This window comes from Podarcis filfolensis (assembly GCF_964270895.1).
Source record: "Podarcis filfolensis genome assembly, chromosome: 10".
In the NCBI taxonomy this organism is placed as follows: Eukaryota; Metazoa; Chordata; class Lepidosauria; order Squamata; family Lacertidae; genus Podarcis; species Podarcis filfolensis.
Genome location: NC_139612.1, coordinates 22,776,800 through 22,795,587, shown reverse-complemented (window position 1 = coordinate 22,795,587; position 18,788 = coordinate 22,776,800). Strand labels below are relative to the sequence as shown.

The following is an 18,788-nucleotide window of genomic DNA, read 5'->3' as shown; positions in this document are numbered from 1 at the left end:
CTTTGATATATAGTTCGGGAGATATCCCATGTCAAATAAAAATGGACCTGCTGATTTCAAGCCTTGCCCTTTATGTGTGGTTCTTCCTAAAATATAAATGGGGTGGGGGAAATTCAGGAAACTGCTATGTGTGGAGGGCATAATATTTGAATGCCTTCGATGTCTTGCATGAAATAAAAAGGGAAATAAAAAAAATCTATGTCTTGCCTGAAATAAAGAGGGAAATAAAAGATGCGCTGTACTTCTTCTTCTTCCAGTCCAGTCTAAAAGCAGCTGAAAGAGCTATTTCAGCAATGGCCGAACGGCTTTGCAGCAGTCCATTAGCCCTGCCCAGTGCCACCTGAATCTGGAATGGCATGGAGTTTTTAGTTAAGACTTTCAAAACAGTGTATTTTTCTGAATTTAACTTCAAGATGGCTGCATCAGGCTTTAAAAGTGCAGACTAATGTACAAAACCACACATTTTACCCATTATAGGATATAAAAGGAATGTTTCCTGTGGTGGAAATAAATAGGATGGTTACCCACCGCTTCCATTGATTTTAAGTTCTACAGTAAATTCATGGGAACTGCAGCTGCTCTGCTTCTTTGAAAATCTGGCCACTGTTCCAAGTCCCAAAGGCCATATCCTGTACATACCTATTCAAGTGCTTAACCTTAGGCACCCAGGTTTGAATTTTCTCTCTCTCTCTCTTTTTGCATACATGATCAGAGGAGTTAATTTCATTGTTATGAGCCCACTATTCAAAAACAGCTATGCCACCTTGAAGTCAAGCTGTACGTCTAAAAAATCTAAAATACTTTCATTCTACAACAGAGAAGCTCTAAGATACTGAATCTTACAAAACATCAAAGTACTGGTGAACTGGGGAACACTTTGTATTTTGATTCTTTTAAATGTACTTTTATAGTAATAACCAGTAGCAGGGAAATTGTGATCAGGACGCACTTTTCAATGTTCCACTGACTTGGTGGCCCTCTCCTGGGCTTCTGTCATGATGTCACCATACCCCTGAACGTGTGACCTTACAAAACACACAGGCCCCCAGCGATCCGCAAAAACTCTGTCCCATTGTGCTTCATCCCAAAATCTAAAACTAACTTTAGCTAACTCTGAAGTGAAATATTGTGATTTATAACAAAAAAGGTTACTTAGGGAAGTTGGATACTAAATTGTTCGGTTGGAATCTTTATCCTTTGATTATGTAGTTGGCTGAACAAAGCATTTTGATTCATTCTGTTCCAATTTAATTCCCCTTTGCAAATGACCTGATAGCTGACCCATTTTTTATGCTTAGTATCCCCAGGAAAACAAAAAAATATATAAAAATACAGTGATCCTTGTTAATCATGACATTTTTATATTTCATGTTCCAAGCCTTTGGTTAAAAAAAAAAAAAAAACAGGAACAAAAGTTATGCAAATAGATGAAGCCTTGCTATATTCTCTTAGTAAAATTCAGCATTAAAATTATTAAACTTTCACTCAGAGTGAACATAGTATTTTAATAGAATAGCCAAAGAAAAAAAAGCTGTTCCTTCTTACTCTATAAATTGCTTTATGTTTTAACACACTGCAAATTAGGACTTTAAGTAAAGCTTCATTTTTCTTTTTTCTATATGCAAGGTTTGTTTAAGGTAGGTTGGGGGTTTTTTTAAAAAAAAAATTGAAGTAAGGCATGTTTTTCTTTCAGTATTACATTATGCTAGCTAAGAAAGATAATGATATATATTTGATTTGACATTTTAATGACTATGCAATTCTAGCCATGTCTACTCAGAAGTAAATCCTATTGCTTTCAATAGGGCTTATTCCTAGGTATGTGGGAATAGGCGACTTTTGTCTGAATTAGAGTGTGTCTGGACTTTGGTATCCAGATAAAACTTAATAGCAGCTCATAGGATGAGGCCTACATACTGGTATGTAGACACACAACCCCTGAAAAGTTTTTGTCCTTGGATGCTCATTTTTTCTGCTGCTTGCCAGTACTGTGTTGATCACACCTTCCCCACAGCAGGCAAAACATTTGTGAACATTTGGTGATATCACAGCAGCTCAGCCAATGGTGAAGTAGGATTCAAATGTGGCAGGCAGGCAAACAGCAGATAGTTACCACCTTCATATTTTATGTAGGACTTTCGTTGTTGTTTAGTTGCTTAGTCGTGTCTGGCTCTTCGTGACCCCATGGACCAGAGCACGCCAGGCACTCCTGTCTTCTACTGCCTCCTGCAGTTTGGTCAAACTCATGTTGGTAGCTTTGAGAACACTGTCCAACCATCTCATCCTCTGTCATCCCCTTCTCCTTGTGCCCTCCATCTTTCCCAACATCAGGGTCTTTTCCAGGGAGTCTTCTCTTCTCATGAGGTGGCCAAAGTACTGGAGCCTCAGGATTTGTCCTTCCAGTGATAACTCAGGGCTGATTTCCTTAAAAATGGAGAGGTTTGATCTTCTTGCAGTACATGGGACTCTCAAGAGTCTCCTCCAGCACCATAATTCAAAAGCATCAATTCTTCAGCGATCAGCCTTCTTTATGGTCCAGCTCTCACTTCCATACATCACTACTGGGAAAACCATAGCTTTTACTATACGGACCTTTGTCGGCAAGGTGATGTCTCTGCTTTTTAAGATGCAGTCTAGGTTTGCCATCACTTTTCTCCCAAGAAGCAGGCGTCTTTTAATTTCGTGACTGCTGTCACCATCTGCAGTGATCATGGAGCCCAAGAAAGTAAAATCACTGCCTCCATTTCTTCCGCTCCTATTTGCCAGGAGGTGATGGGGCCAGTGGCCATGATCTTAGATTTTTTGATGTTGAGCTTCAGACCATATTTTGCGCCCTCCTCTTTCACCCTCATTAAGAGGTTCTTTAATTCATCCTCATTTTCTGCCATCAAGGTTGTGTCATCTGCATATCTGAGGTTGTTGATATTTCTTCCGGCAATCTTAATTCCGGCTTGGGATTCATCCAGCCCAGCCTTTCGCATGATGAATTCTGCATATAAGTTAAATAAGCAGGGAGACAATATACAGCCTTGTTGTACTCCTTGCCCAATTTTGAACCAATCAGTTGTTCCATAATGTTGGACTAAATATGCTAATGAAAAGTGAGGTTTGGGGGCCATGTTGTGCTCCTCATAGAAGTTGCTTTGCAGAAGGCATCGTTTCCTAAAAGTATTCTCCATTATACCTTTTGCTTGTCGTTTCTCTTTCCTTTCCACCCAACCGTAGCCCACTTCCAGGAAGAAAACTGCAGCACTGGCTGGTTGTGATACGGCTTCTTGCTGTATCAAGAAACACTTTGGTACATAACAAAGCTGCTCAAAGAAAAAGACACACACATATCCAAACCCATTTTTCTCTTTTATTTTTAACCTTTTTTAAAAATAGAAATTTGGCTGACCACTGATTTATGAATTAGCAAGTCCATTATAATGATGAATGGAAATTACCATTTAAAACCTGAATCATTCATCAGACTGCTCGCTATGTGTCAGGTGACATAAGAATACATGAATAATTTTCATCTTAGTATTTCCTACCTGATAGTTAAACTTGCGTGAACTTTAGACTTTTGTACCAAGTGTTGGCTAATATAAATTAAAAAACAACAACACCTGAATGTAAAGTAATTTTACAGATAGTTTCAAAGGAGTGAAAGGGAACATGTAGAAGACAATGTCAATAAGGGGGGGGAGAAAGAAGCATTCTTCCCACCCCCAAACAAAAGAATCACAGAAGTCTCTTGGTTTTTCTCAAAATAGAAAGTCCTCTTGAGTCCCTAGACCACCTTTATGGTTGAGGACTTTTACTGCCAGATTGATCTGTTCACCATCTTTCAGCGAGCCCCCATTCACAACAAAATATTCCATAAATGTTCCTTCTAGGTTTCTGAAATGAGCAAACACACCATATTCCAAGTGATAAGGATTTTGAGAGAAAAGCTAGCCTCCGAGATGATAGCTCGATGACATCCCACCCACGTTCAAATACGATTTCTACCGTAGGCTTAGCAGTTCATACACTGAAGCCAACTTTCAGAGAGATCATTTAAATTGTGAAATGCTGCCCAAAGACTGAGGAAGAAAAGACTGTATATTAATCTTGGCAGCAGATGGCAATTCTAGATCCAGAAGCTCAATGGTGTTGAGCTGAATGGAACATAACAAGTCTGTTATCCTAACAAAATGCAGCCTTCATCTCTCAGAGGGCTAGAAATGCCCTCTCGGTATATGCATCCAATCATAGAAGAACATAAAGAGACAGTTAAACTGAGTAATGTTGCATAACTAAATGGCGAGATTTTCAAGTGGAATATAAAACCTGAAAGTATTGTTTTAATCAAAGATCTGATGGTCTTGTCAGTGCTTCATTATCCTGATGCAGTGTGTGGGTTTTTTGTTTCCCCCCCTCATTTTTCCTCTTCCAAATACTAATGTTTCTGCAGATACATGTAGGACCCAGTCCTGCTTCCTCAGCATGGCCTGATGAGCTTCCTCATAAGACTTCATCCCAACCGTCCACTTCCCACTGGATATGCCAGCATGCTGGATACACCACAATTCAGTCACAGCAAGTAAAGGGGATCCCACTTTGAAGGATCCCTCTCTAATGGTTCTCCATTATATTTTTAGAAATATCAGCCACATAGGTAAAGGTAAAGGGACCCCTGACCATTAGGTCCAGTTGTGACCGACTCTGGGGTTGCGGCACTCATCTCGCTTTACTGGCCGAGGGAGCCGGCGTACAGCTTCCAGGTCATGTGGCCAGCATGAGTAAGCCGCTTCTGGTGAACCAGAGCAGTGCACGGAAATGTCGTTTACCTTCCCGCTGGAGCGGTACCTATTTATCTACTTGCACTTTGACATGCTTTCGAACTTCTAGGTTGGCAGGAGCAGGGACCGAGCAATGGGAGCGCACCCCATCGCGGGGATTCGAACCGCCGACCTGATCGGCAAGTCCTAGGCTCTGTGGTTTAACCCACAGCGCCACCCGCGTCCCATATCAGCCACATAGCCTGATATTATTATTATTTTTAATTGTGTGTGAGGCTGTTTTTGCTACTATTTTGCCGGGAAAGCTTTATTAAATATTTTTCTGCTCTTTCAAATTGAATTTGTACTAATAATTTGATCCCCACACCACACCACCATTTTCTTCCTTGCCTCATTCCAAACCAGCTAAAGACCATTTCCAAACCGCTGTGGCTCAAGAAGAGGCATGAGCTGGTAGCCAGTAGCTGAGACAAAAGGTCAATGTCAATAAACATGTCATGTGCCAGAACCAAGGGGGAGGCAGGAAAAGGTATTAAGGCAGCTGTGGTCAGGTCCAGAAGTCAGGACTGAAGGGAGGACTAGGGAGCAAACACAGTGTGGGCACAGTAACAAACCAGAGGTCTCTCCAGACTGGTGTCTCTGCAAAAATGTTATTGCATACCCTCCAACATTTCTCAGATGAAGATAGGGATGTCCTATTCCATAATAATGATAATTTTATTTTTTAAAGCCCGCCCATCTGACTGGGTTGGCCCAGCCACTCTGCTCGGCTTCCAACATACACAAAAACATAACGAAACATTAAACGTTAAAAAGCTTCCTTATACAGGGCTGCCTTCAAGATGTCTTCTAAAGGTTGTATAGTTACTTACCTCCTTGGCTTGGGGCTCGTCATACCCTCCCAACATTTCTCCGATGAAAATAGAGACATCCTAAGGAAAAGGGACGTGGGACGTGGGTGGCGCTGTGGGTTAAACCACAGAGCCTAGGACTTGCCAATCAGAAGGTTGGCGGTTCGAATCCCCGCGACGGGGTGAGCTCCCGTTGCTCAGTCCCTGCTCCTGCCAACCTAGAAGTTCGAAAGCACGTCAAAGTGCAAGTAGATAAATAGGTACCGCTCCGGCAGGAAGGTAAACGGCATTTCCGTGCGCTTCTCTGGTTCGCCAGAAGCGGCTTAGTCATGCTGACCACATGACCCAGAAGCTGTACGCCGGCTCCCTGGGCCAGTAAAGCAAGATGAGCGCCACAACCCCAGAGTCGGCCACGACTGGACCTAATGGTCAGGGGTCCCTTTACCTTTACCTTTAAGGAAAAGCAGGACATTCTGGGATCCAATCAGAAACCAGGATGGCTTCTGTAAATCTGGGACTGTCCCTGAATGATAGGGACCCTTGGAGGGTGTGCATCTTGGTTCAATAATAGTGCATTAGTGGTGGGTTTATTTTGTTCTAGTTTGTTCTGTCATGCTTCCCCCGTGATAACAGGTTATTGCTCTCCGGAGGGTCTGTGACACAACAAAAGTGTTACACAATTGAACATAGATCAGCTTGTGAACTCATAGCTATGCTGCTCAAGTCACACATGTTCATTTTACTGTATTACCTGCTAGCTCCAATCCTACAATAACAGGTTACTGCCAAATGTTACGCTCATAGGATTGAACCAAAATACCTAATTCTGTGTTGGCCAAAATGCCAAAACGCCATGATCAAGTAGCTTTTTCAGTCTAAAGCCAACTACACTCTGCAGTTCTATACTACTCAACAGCACTGTGAAAACCCTGGCTATATTATGCCAGCTGATACAGCTGCTAACCCCTTACTAACACAGCATTCTGGGTTCCTTTGTGATGCCTAGTTCTTGCATCCCATTCTAAACATCTTTATCCTTGAAACGCTAAAAGAGAACACATGAGTGACTTGTATTTCTCCTTTTGCATTTCCACTGCATCCCATTTTGTTCCCATTTTGCAAGTTACAGCGTGGCCTGTGCTTATTATGGTAATGTTGGTCTAGGGCAAAAATGTGAGAAACTGCAGCTTTAGGTCAGATGCATATATATATATGGGTTATATATATGGGTTATATATAGGTCACCCGTTACCTTTTCAATGAAAATAGAAACCAAAAGGACATAACGTTTGGGTGTACCTAGCCTAGGAAAAGCTTAGCAAGGTAACCAGGTAAGGACTTGCGCTCAACCCTCTCTAACAGGGTTTAAAACCTTGAATAGCAGCATTTAGCATAATACAGGCTCAAATAAGCAAACTAGTCTTCATTGATGTGTCGAACTGGAGGCCTGCATCTTCCAAAAAGTGCCTCTGTATGTCAGCATGTGAAGCTGATCTTTCCCAGCTGATGCTGGATTCAAGTTTCTTGGAAGCATTTTTGGTGGAGATGTGCCAAACAACTTTAAAAAATAAATCAGTTGCAGTAGAACAGGACAATCCCCCAAGGCTCAGAGGTAGGGTGAGTGTTTTGATACATGCATTACTAATTAACTGTGAAAAGTTTTGAACAGGCCCAATATCTGTGTGTGTGTGAGAGAGAGAGAGAGAGAGAGAGAGAGAGAAAGAGAGAGAGAGAGAGAGAGAGAGAGAGAGAGAGAGAGAGAGAGAGAGAGAGAGAGAGAGAAGTGCAATAGCTACCTTTTATTTGAAAGGTCATAAAAGGGTAGAAAAACAATTCCAACCCATGAAGTTAACCGTACCACAATTTTGGAATATAACCTTTCGGTATCCCCCTCCCCCCTCCTTTTTTTACAAGATGTGATGCTTCATGTCAAAGACAGTATTCCATATCATAACTCATTTGACATAACTTCAGGTGATGCAAATTTTTTATAACACTTGTTTCTCCTTTTACCCCTCCTCCAATATATATATTTTTTTCCAGACAATAATGACTTCAACCTGGAAAAAGGCTTACGGCTCAGTCAGAACTAGCCTAAATCTAACCTTCAGTTTGGAGTCTTGGATAATGAGGTAAAATATGTATTATTCACTCGACTACCTTTGGACTCAAATGACAAAAGGGAGTGAATATTCCAGGCCCAACACATTCTTAGTTTAGGAATCTCAAGAGACATTTTGCAACTGTGCTATTGCAGCTTGATTTTTGGACAGTGAGGAAGAAATAATGATACTTTTCATGGATTTTAAAAGGTGTTTCTATGGCTCTCTGGCAGCCTTAAACAAGTCTTAGCACTGGTAAATAAATGAACTGTTAAGCCACTTTAACATCTGAAAAATAAGCTGCAGGTCCATTATCATCCGAACATGTTTCACTCTTCCCAGTGTCAAATCTCTAGGCTGTAATTCTGAGGTAAGGTGAGTTTTCAGTTCAACCTTTTCAAGTAGCTCCTTACAGAGCACGAAATGAAAGAAAACAGTTAATCTTAAACAAAAGAATATAAATAAATGCCACATGAGTGTTCTCGTGAATTAGTTTTGCTAATGTTAATTAGAATGCTCATTTGTCCAGAAAAAACCCCCCATGGCAGATGACTTTTGTTTGCAGTTGGATTTATCGCAAAGCATAATATGACAATCGTGTACACTAGAATCTAGTTTACTAGCCATTGCAATATCTGGATAATCTTCTAGTTCCAGTTTATAAATACACCACTCTTTTTTGCTTCTTCTTTCAGAGAAAACTGTCTGTCAAATACAAGTATGGATACATACTGGACTTCCCCACTGTTGTTTGATTCACAGCTGAGCAAAGTGAGGTAGCCCAGGTAATGTTGTGTAGGCAGGGCAATGTTGCACATCAATAGAAGCCTCTTAAGTACTTGTCAGGTGTAAATCAATGTCATCATCGACATGGGGAAGGACCTTTGCAGAAATGCAATAGCTGCCCTTTTCAAAGGAACCCTTAACACCTCCTTTATTGACCCAACTCATGCCCAAAATGAACAGCCCTTGCTTGTTTTCTACAAGGCACATCCACACATGACATGCGTACAGTAGGGCTGAGTGTAAGGGCTTGTCCACACTGGAACAAAATGTGAACTCCAGGCCAGTGCTGTCCCAGACATTTCCCACTTTAAATAAGAACACACACACCCTGCCCCGATTCAGACTTTCCAAGGATCGAAAGTCCCCATGTTTTAAGGGAGGGGGATCTGGGACAATAATGGGATGGGGAGCATGTCATATTAATGGGAAGGCAGGCAAATGCAAACCCCACATTTTTCTCTGGTGTGGACAAGCCCTAAGAGTCTAAGAAACACCTGTTTTCAGAACAAGTGGGTATGGGAAAGATGATGTGAAATAGAGAGAAGCGGAGAGGAGAGTTGCCTAAGCTCCCCCCCCCCGCCCCCCGCAAACACTGCTTCTCATTACAAATCACAATCTCGGGAACCCATCTGGGAGAAGCAGTTGGGAGCAGAGAAGTGGTTTTAAGAAAAGGCATCCTTCTGCCACTTTCCTGCTCCATGTTGTCCCTTTTTGTGGAAAAGGAGCTACTGGGGAGTTGTTAAGTGTGTTTGTATGCATTGCCTAGTCTGATCTTCTCTTACGCTGTTATACCGTCCAAGTTTGATAACATGCAAAAGGCTGGTTAAAGGGGTCAGTTGCAGATAATTACAAAGACTGCTTTGAATCAGAGGTTTTCAGAACAGAACAAGTTACCACCTTCCCACAAAGATGCCATCATAGGCATGCACAGCACATCAGAGTGTTCACCCAGGGATTTTTTTTTATTTAAAGGCAAACATTTATTGAATACATACTCATACTCAACCCTAAAGGACATTGTTTTCATTCACCAAACAAACTAAAGAAACTCCCTGCCCTATACTTCTTTGGTTTCCGTGGTTTGTCTACCCACGTGTAGGACTCTGAAGGATTCTGAAAGCCCTTGATCAGATAAAGGTAAACATGTGCCCTGTTCGCAAGATGCTGCAAGACAATCTTTATTCGAAGATGTGAGATTCTTACTGCTTTGAATAAATGTACACAGAAGCATGTGACTCTTCCAAAAGCATAAAAGGGAAAACACCCTTGAAAATAATGCCAGCTATATACTGTCCATCAAAAGGATGTTTTAAGAGAAGAGGGGTTTAAACTGCAGAACCGAACACGGCCAGTTTGGAAAGGTTAACTTTGCTCGGCTAAGGTGATCCCTTCGGTGGTGGGTACTATTACTAAGATTCCGTAGTTATCCTCCGCACTGAATAAAAAAAAATATTCATGCCTTTAGGGGTTGTAGGGTCCTTGCTGTGATTTACATAACTTGCTGTCAGCTGGCATGGCAGACACCAATTATAGGGAACTTTGGAAAGGCGCTACCTGTAGCTCTCAGTGGAAGCCATGTTTCTGTTGTATTAAATCTGTACAGAAATGACAGTGGGGGGAAAGGAGAAAAGTAAATGGTGCTGTGAATGTTACAAGTAAACCTTTGGGAACAACAATGTAAGTAGGAGAGTGATACAGATAATGCGGTTTTACTTAGTGTAGCACTGAATACCCAAAGTCAGGAAAATGGAAATACAACACACACACACACACACACACACACACACACACACACACGAATATATATAATAGTCACTCTGCAATGTCAACTGTGCCAAGTAAATCCCTAGAAAGCTTAAAGGAATGTTACAATTTTGCTTAGAATGGAAAATAGGTTTGACTGGTCAGGTAATAAATTAACAAAAAAATAAGTTAGTTACCCGAGTCTTATAATTGCTAGGCATGTTGCAATATGTGTCCAAATAAGACACTGGATAGAAATTAATTTCACCCATGCAGATCTTAGAGCGGGGGACCAGGGCCCCCCAATTATTCATGGACTTGACACCTGATCATGGATCTACTTTCCAAGGAGCAGCCACTACCTGCTAGATCCATAGCCACATTTTCAGATCCAGGTATCTTTTCTTCTCCCCTGCCTTGCTTCAGTCCATTGGCTCATAAGACAATAAGTTGCTGAGTCCTTCCTCTGTTCCCTGAATAGTGCCATCAAGACCATGGCAATGAGGTAGAAAGCTCTTCCCAATATATTGTTATGAGTTTGTGGGTTCCAGTCACACATAATTCCTGGGTTTACTAAGTGTTAGAATTTAATCAATTCTTGGAGAGTTAAACTGGAAGTCAGACTCTTAATAGCTGGACTCGGCTTCCTGAGTTCAGGAGATTTCCTGAGAGATGGGCCATTAACAGAGAAAAACACAGGGAGATGGACCATTAGCTAAGCAATGCCTGTACCAGCTGGCAAATGGGTGGACCCTCTCCTGAGCTCTTGGATGGTTAGCAGATACAAATCAGAGTGGAGAACTTTAGGATCTCAGTTGGGGATGATATGGGCTGGAGGAAAATAGTTGCAGTTGGTGGAATGCAGCAAGCTGGAGAGAGCATGCATATTTTTGAATCCAAGGCGGCTGTGGCTATGGAAGAAGCTTTTATGGGTGTCAATGCTGTAAGCATCATATGCTCTGGTTGTATATATGTGTAAATAAACCATACATCATAAAGACACCCCAAGCTCCACTGTGCCTCATTCCCAAAGGAAACACGAACCCTGAGTAAGAACACTGAAACATTGCACCACTTGGAGATTGGGGTGGCATGTAACAATATCGTTCTAGACTCATGCTTCGGGTTTATTGTTACAGCTGATAGGAAATAGCTCGTTGTGCTTCTAAAATTATTGCCTGCCAGAGCTCTAGCCACACTCCTCACTCTTCTGAGGACTGCTTCATCTTTACTTTTCACACTGCTTTGGCCTACAATATCTCAATTGCATCCACTGGTTTTCTCGGTGTCTTCAGTACAGTTTAATTCTACTGAAAAACTGCAGAGGCACAGTACTTTTACCAAGAGTGTTTGGCCCCTTTATACCCAGCAGATCAACTAACTTTTTAAATAGAAAACTGGAGTTCTCCCTGACCTTGGAAAAGGCTGGAGAAATCTAGTCTGATCTCCTCCCCGCCCCGCTCCATGTTTATGAACAAGTCCTGGTGAGCTTTGCAGTCTAGGAGAACTAGAGGCAAATAATTTTATAGAGTGTTTTTGCATATATTATTAAGATTCAAGCCCTGATTCTCTCTCCCCCCCACAAGAAAACATTATAAATAGTGTCTCAAAAACCTGTGATATCCACTTTGTTAAGTGTTGGGTTCAAGAGATTAAGGGCAATGACTGGCATATAGTTCACTTTTATTTCCATCTCGCTGCAACCTCACATCGCTATACATCTGTTTTGTTGATTCAGAAGAGCACTTGAGCGCCTTTACAGTTGATTTTGACAAGTGCTACAATTTGATATGGGTAGATAATTCTTGCTGAGATGATTTCGAAGTACAGAAATTATAATTTTGAGTAGATATTACCTTTCTTTATGATCAGAAATTTCATGTAATATACTGTGCACTTAAGCATCTTAATCACATTTTTTCTCCCTCTCTCTTTTTTTATAAAAAAATACATTACATTATTTTCATCTAATCGAGCAAAGTATTGCAAATTAAAATATTGTTCTAAATATATCTGGGTCCCCTCCCCCTTCCTCCTGCTTGGGGAAGAAGATCCTTTAAAGAAGAACAACAAAAAAGGAACATTAAAAATGTTCATTCCTAACCTTCTCTTCAAAACTATTTGGTTTGGGATTTAATTAAACAGTAAGACATGACAGACTGTACAGGAGGGCTCATTAATGCACACCTTGGGTGCATTTCACCTCCTGCTTCTTGAACAGCTGAGGTGTGGATTAATCAGCGCTACCCCTTGGCCCAGAGCATTTATTGTGATTATAAAATGACCACTTGGAAAAAAAAATAAAACAAAATGTTCTAACGCCAGGAAAGATCATCCATCATGCCTGATGATTAGGAGTTAAGAGCAACATTAAAAGGAAGAGGGGGGAAAAAAGCTGTTCATGTTTTATGCAGTGGTGCAAACAGAGTTTTCCTCCTGTTTGGAAGAACTTTATGATTCTTCAAAAGCTTTTTTTGTTCAATGGCAAAGCATAATCAAATATGTGTAACAGGACAGCTTCACATTAGATAGTGGTAGTATAGCCTATTCATCCAGAGTAGATGTGATGGGAGAAGCCACATTTGTTTAATCATCCGATTTATATATAAAGCTGACAGTGGGACTTATGCAGGTTCTTGTTTGTTTATATGGCTCTGGGCAACTATGCCTACAGGACTGCCTTTCCCCTATATGAACCTGCCCAGACCTAAGACCATCATCTAAGGGCCTCCTCTGCAGTAGTTCCCTTTTTATAAAGTGCTCTCCCAAGGGAGGCCCGACTGGTGCTAACCTTGTCATGATATGACAAGTGCCATGCAAAGGTGGTTTTTTTGGTGCCATGCAAAAGTGTTTTCCCCCCCCCTCTGGGCATTGGGTAGCACAACACGATACTGTACAGCTAAATCTGTTTTTACTATGATTTCAGCATTGCAATTTTTTTTACTTTGGCTATAAATAGCTTCAGGACTTTTGTGTGTGTGGAAAACAATGTATACATATTCACCCAACCTTACTCCACTGAAAAATATTGGGAAATAGAACCAGTAGCAACAGTTCTCAGCTATGTTGACCGAGTGGAAAGGAGGCAGCCTGATAATTACCTGTGTGTCAGCAGACTTGATCGAAGGCCCCAGATGTTCCTTCCAGAGAGGACTATGGAAACTGTTCCATTCGAAAAAGAGAGAACTCAGCTTCGAGATTTGTAAGTTGAAAACTAGTAAAGTTCCCAGCTGTTGGTGCGCTGCCGCCGCTGCCCCACACCACAAATTTTCTCTCAAGAGGAATATAGCCCAAAGCTCAGAAAATGCTAAAAGGGACTTGTAGTAAAAGCTGCTCAATTGTGGAGAAGTGTTCATGGTCCCCAAAGAGCAGAACAGAGGGAGATAGTAGCTGGAGGGGTGGGAAACAATCGTCAAAAGATAACAAAGGAAGGAGAGGGCTCAGAAAGCTGTGGGAATTGCACGGTGGTATGTACCAGGAAAAAAAATTATTAGAGCAGCAGGGTGGAATGGTGTTTTGTTTTTTAAAAATCTAGATCCCAGTCATGCCTCAACAATCAGGATCTGATCGCATAAAGCTAGTGTGGCGTAATGGTTAGATTGCTGCACTATGACCTGGGAGAAATCAGGGTTCGAATCCCCACTCATCCATGAAGCTCACTGCGTGACCTTGGGCCATTCGCCATCTCTTAGCCTAACCTACTTCACAGGGTTGTTTTGAGGATGAAATGGTGATAAGGAGGACTGTGTACACCACCTTGAGCTCCTTGGGCGATAAAGGTAGTATATAATTTTTTAAAAATCATATAATTTTTTAAAAATGGGAGCAGCTCTGGGAGCAGTAATGCAAGAAGCTGTGTCAGTAAGAAAACTGCAAGCATGAACCAGTGCTACTGAAATAAGTTTTAAATGCATTGCAAATGACTTTAACTATACTTTTAAAGATACTTGACATTAATTTATTTTTTTAAAAAAATATTGATTGGGAATGTTTTTTTTTTTCCTTGTTAAAATTTCAGGGGGGAAATGTTAAGACAGTGTATTGTTAATGATGGTGTTGATGTTGATAATGATTGATGTTGAATAATAATAATAATAATAATAATAATAATAATAATGTCCCAGAATTGACTTTGCTGGTTCTTTTTCCTCATAAAAGAACTACACCCTGTGCTTTATTTGCTATTGTTGCTTTTTTCTGAACGAACATAAAAATGATGAGCTAGCTTTTAGTGATTTATTCTTTTTGCACTGCACTTTGCTTTTTCTACAGAGTTTAGAGTGCATAATTAAAATCATATCACTGATTTGTGTCCAGCTGGATTGTGTGGTGTGTTTTTTTTACTCATGTGAATAATTTCCACACAGATAAATAATCTTGCTGAGGTCCATTGGACTTCCCATAAGCAAGGGCAGCGCGGGTAGTTAGTGTTTATAAGATCAATCTTGGAAATAGCAACGCACAGGCAAAGCAATGCACTGTAACTCATGCCTAGCTATAGATACATAATATATTGCTTTGAACGAAGTCTCCTCTTGTGTTACATTTGTATTCATATATGTCAAAAATGCAACGTTGGTTCTTTTTAAAATAAATTGGAAGCGCTAGTCTATAGTGTATGATTATTTTATTAACTGATAAATCAGCCAGCTCTCAAGGGCATGGGGGAAATAGATTTATTTAATTTACAAATAAACTGTATCCATTCAGCATTTCCTTCCCTTGTTGGAAATGTATGTTGTAGTGTTGCTTGCCACTGAATCTCTTAAACGGTGCAAGATTCCTGGGGTTCCAGGTTTCCTTTTGGAAATGAAGCACGGCAGACACTGTGGCGTCTTTTTGATATATGGTTTATTTACACATATATGCAGTCTGAGCCTACAATGGGGTCCACAGCATCAACACCCCAAACGGGTCTTGTTTCCCCCTAGCCACAGCTTTTGATTCAAACACACATCAAACATTGCCCTCGAATGCTGCTCTAGACTCTCTCTCCAGCTTGTTGCTTTATTACTCCAGGTCACATTCCTAAACACTAAACTCTGGCTTTTGTCCTCCTCACTATCTGTGAGCTGAGGGAGGAGTGCCACTCATTTGCCATCTCCCACAGAGTCCCTTCCTTTGTTCTTACACCTCTCACCAGGAGGCTAGCCGGGCTATTCCAAAAATCAGAAGCCTCAGTTAGATCTTAACACTTGCTGGATCCAGGGATTACAAGAGTCTGCCACCCAGTTTAACATCTCAAACCGCAGAACAGTACTAACAACCACAGGTGCTTACAGATGGTTAAGCATTTTCTCAGATATCAAAGCAAAAATGGTGCTTCTCGACCCTTTTTAAACAATAGCACACAAAATATGAAAGCGGGCACTTAACTGTGAGGGACTTGAAGCAGTGGTGTAGCGTGAGTTGCCAGTGCCCAGGGTAGCGGCCGCATTCAACTGCCTAATGGCATCTGTGTCACCCAGGAGAGTGTCGCTGCAGAGATGAGAAAAGAAGAGTTGTCCCTTTGTCTGGAGAGTTCACTTCCTGGTTCGCATGGAGAAGCCGTTTTTAATGGAGCCCAGTGACAAAAGTGCGCAGCTGTATTAAGGAAGCAGCGGATGTTGAAATTTTGCATCCCTAACAATTTTGCACCCAGGGGAACCACCCCTGTGCCCCCCCCACTACATTAGTGATTAAATTCCTTTGGTCCTATGTTGCAGTTTTCTGCAAACAATGCTGTCAGGTACTATATTCAGTTTCATGATTGGCATACTTGGCCGTTGGCTCTCTGAGTTGTCCCCTCATTCTCAATAAGGTTTTAAAATGTAGCTATTTTAATGTTAGGAAAGTGGTTAGGGCAAGCGAAACCCAGAGCAAGGAGGGTCTCTCAGTTACCCAAACATTCTGGCAGATGATGTCATTGCTCCTAGTCTGGACAAGTCCCCTCCGTTCCCTCTCCACTGCACCACCGGTTGTTTGACAGAGGCTTTTTTGGCTGTGTTCCACCAGGTTTCTAATATACTTAATATGTTAACTTTTAGGAGCATTTCCCTCCTTTGTGTGCCTCTTCCATGTGAGGTCTGGAAGGTGGCAACACAAGAACAGGCCTTCTCTGTAGTGGCTCCCCATTTGTGGAATGCTCTCCCCAGAGAGGTTCGCCTTGGGCCGTCATTAAATAATTTTAAGGACCAGGTGGTGCTATTTTCAACCAGGTCTTTGACTGGTTTACATTCTACAGCCTTTTAAATGTGTCTGTGGCAAGGAGGGCTATTGTTTTGATGTTTTGTTTTACTAATAGCCAACTAGCCAACCAACTAACTAACTAACTAAGCAAACCTCCTCCAAATGTCATTTTCACGTGCCATTTCCCCCCCTGTGACTCTTTAGTCTTTTTTTTAATTTACTGCCTCACATGCTTTTGTAAAAATGCATCTTGAGAAATCCAGGTATATAGATACTTTCTGATTCCATAAGGAGTTGTGTGGTAAATAATTGATCATGGTCATGATCCAGCCCAAATGAGCCACATTTATGTCCCAACACATGCTTAAGTGTTGCATACTTCTTCTGAATTTAGAACAGCTCTATGCCTCAGATCAGTATTTATTTGGCTTTATGGATAGGTAGTCACTAACACCTGAGAATTTCGCCAAAGAGTAAATGGGCATTTCATTTCAGTCTGTATAGTCCGGTACTCTGCTGAGTTAAGCTTGAGCTACTGTTTGTATTTATCTTGCTAATACACGTTTGGCTTCATTTGCTAATTCATACTAACCGATTTAACGGCCATCCTAACAACATGGGATAAAGATAGTATAAACGATAAATCCTTATACCTCAGTCTGTAAACCATCCTCTAATTGAAGATTATTTCATAAATGATATTTTCAGGAATATAGTTGCTGAAAGCCAGCATGGGATTTCCTGGATATATCCAGAATAGCAAATGTAGTATAAGTGAGTGGTCTCCCTGTACATTTGTGGCATAATACTGCATTCAGGCAATGTTCTCCATTGGGCATAACCTGCCCTGTTCTCTGGCAGGAAGGGGGTGTTATTGAAGTCCTTGACTTTGAGGTCTCAATCAGGAAGCATGAGTGAGAGGTGCTTTATGTTTAATACTTTGTTTCTGCCATCCGAAAAGGGAGCCTGCATATCGTCCCTGTGGGAATACATGTTGCTCTCCTCACACTGGGAAATGGAGAAGCCCAGTTAGCATCCAGCTTGTCGGTCTAGGCTCCTAGTTGTTCCTTTCTGGCTGTGCCCATACCTGCCCCACGCTTGAAGTCATGTATGCTGTCAGGTGTGTGACAGCGTTTGTGGGAAGTAACAACAACAACATTAGATATTGTCAGGGGCTGGACTGAGGAGGAATGGTGGGGACCGTCCCCCCCCCTCCCTTGAACCTACTCAAGAACAGGAGGACAGTATAGATTTAGAACAGTGGTTTGCAGAAGGGCATAGTTCAGAGGCCGCAGAGGGGAGAAGCTGGGAAATATTGGAAGAGGAACAACAGGAAGAAGCAGCAGCAGGGGAGAGACAGCTGACAGACTCCGTGTCTTTGGAAAGCATTCCTGGACCCTCCCCCCCAGGACCAGGCGTGCACTGAGGGTAGTAGAACAGAGTGCTCAGAGGGAGAAAGCTCAGATCAGCCAACACAGGGGTGACATAGAATAGGGGAGACGTAGGGGGGTGGGACTTTACTTGGGAGCAAGGTCATTATTTAGGGAAGGCTGCATTCCTTTGTCGCTCTCTGTGAATTATTGAATAAATTGCTTGGTAATACAGTGGTGCCTCGTGTTAAGTACTTAATTTGTTCCGGAGGTCCTTTCTTAACCTGAAACTGTTCTTAACCTGAAGCACCACTTTAGCTAATGGGGCCTCCTGCTGCTACCGTGCCGCCGGAGCACGATTTCTGTTCTCATCCTGAAGCAAAGTTCTTAACCCGAGGTACTATTCCTGGGTTAGCGGAATCTGTAACCTGAAGCGTCTGTAACCTGAAGCGTATGTAACCCGAGGTACCACTGTAACTTTTATCATTTCTCTGATTCTTGGCTGTCACCGTGGGAGGGATCGGATTCCCCGAAGCCTGACAGATCTGTTTTCTAAAGATTGCATAGTTACTTACCTCCTTGACATCTGATGGGAGGACGTTCCACAGGGCGGGCGCCACTACCGAGAAGACCCTCTGTCTGGTTCCCTGTAACCTCACTTCTCACTGAGGGAACCACCAGAAGACCTTCGGAGCTGGACCTCAGTGTCTGGCTGAATGACGGGGTGGAGATGAGCCTTTAGGTATACAGGGCCTTGGCCGTTTAGGACGTTATAGGCCAGCACCAACACTTTGAATTGTGCTTTGGACCCATGCTGTGCCTAGTTAGGCCTGCGAGGTCAGAGGTTCCTCACTCCTGCTCAAGGGCCACGATTTCCTTCCAAACAGGTTCCGAAGTCATTTCTCAGAAAAGCCCCTTCTTCTGGCCACCACTGGGAGGGCTGTCAGCTCGGTTTAGCACATGCTTTCCATTTGAAAGATCCCAGCTTCAACTGTGGAA

At 42.0% G+C, this 18,788-nt stretch overlaps 1 protein-coding gene across 1 annotated transcript in view; it reads left to right on the top strand.

Annotated features, from left to right (window-relative positions):
- Positions 1–18,788, top strand: part of LOC310743979 (uncharacterized protein) — a 63,387-nt gene that overhangs the window by 41,701 nt on the left and 2,898 nt on the right. Inside the window, exons 5-10 of the mRNA XM_083574771.1 lie at positions 4,442–4,576; positions 7,664–7,752; positions 8,418–8,507; positions 10,528–10,646; positions 13,367–13,453; positions 13,787–14,030. Coding sequence (XP_083430897.1) covers positions 4,442–4,576; positions 7,664–7,752; positions 8,418–8,502 — 309 coding nt within the window. The 3' untranslated portion in view covers positions 8,503–8,507; positions 10,528–10,646; positions 13,367–13,453; positions 13,787–14,030. The remainder of the gene's footprint in view (positions 1–4,441; positions 4,577–7,663; positions 7,753–8,417; positions 8,508–10,527; positions 10,647–13,366; positions 13,454–13,786; positions 14,031–18,788) is intronic.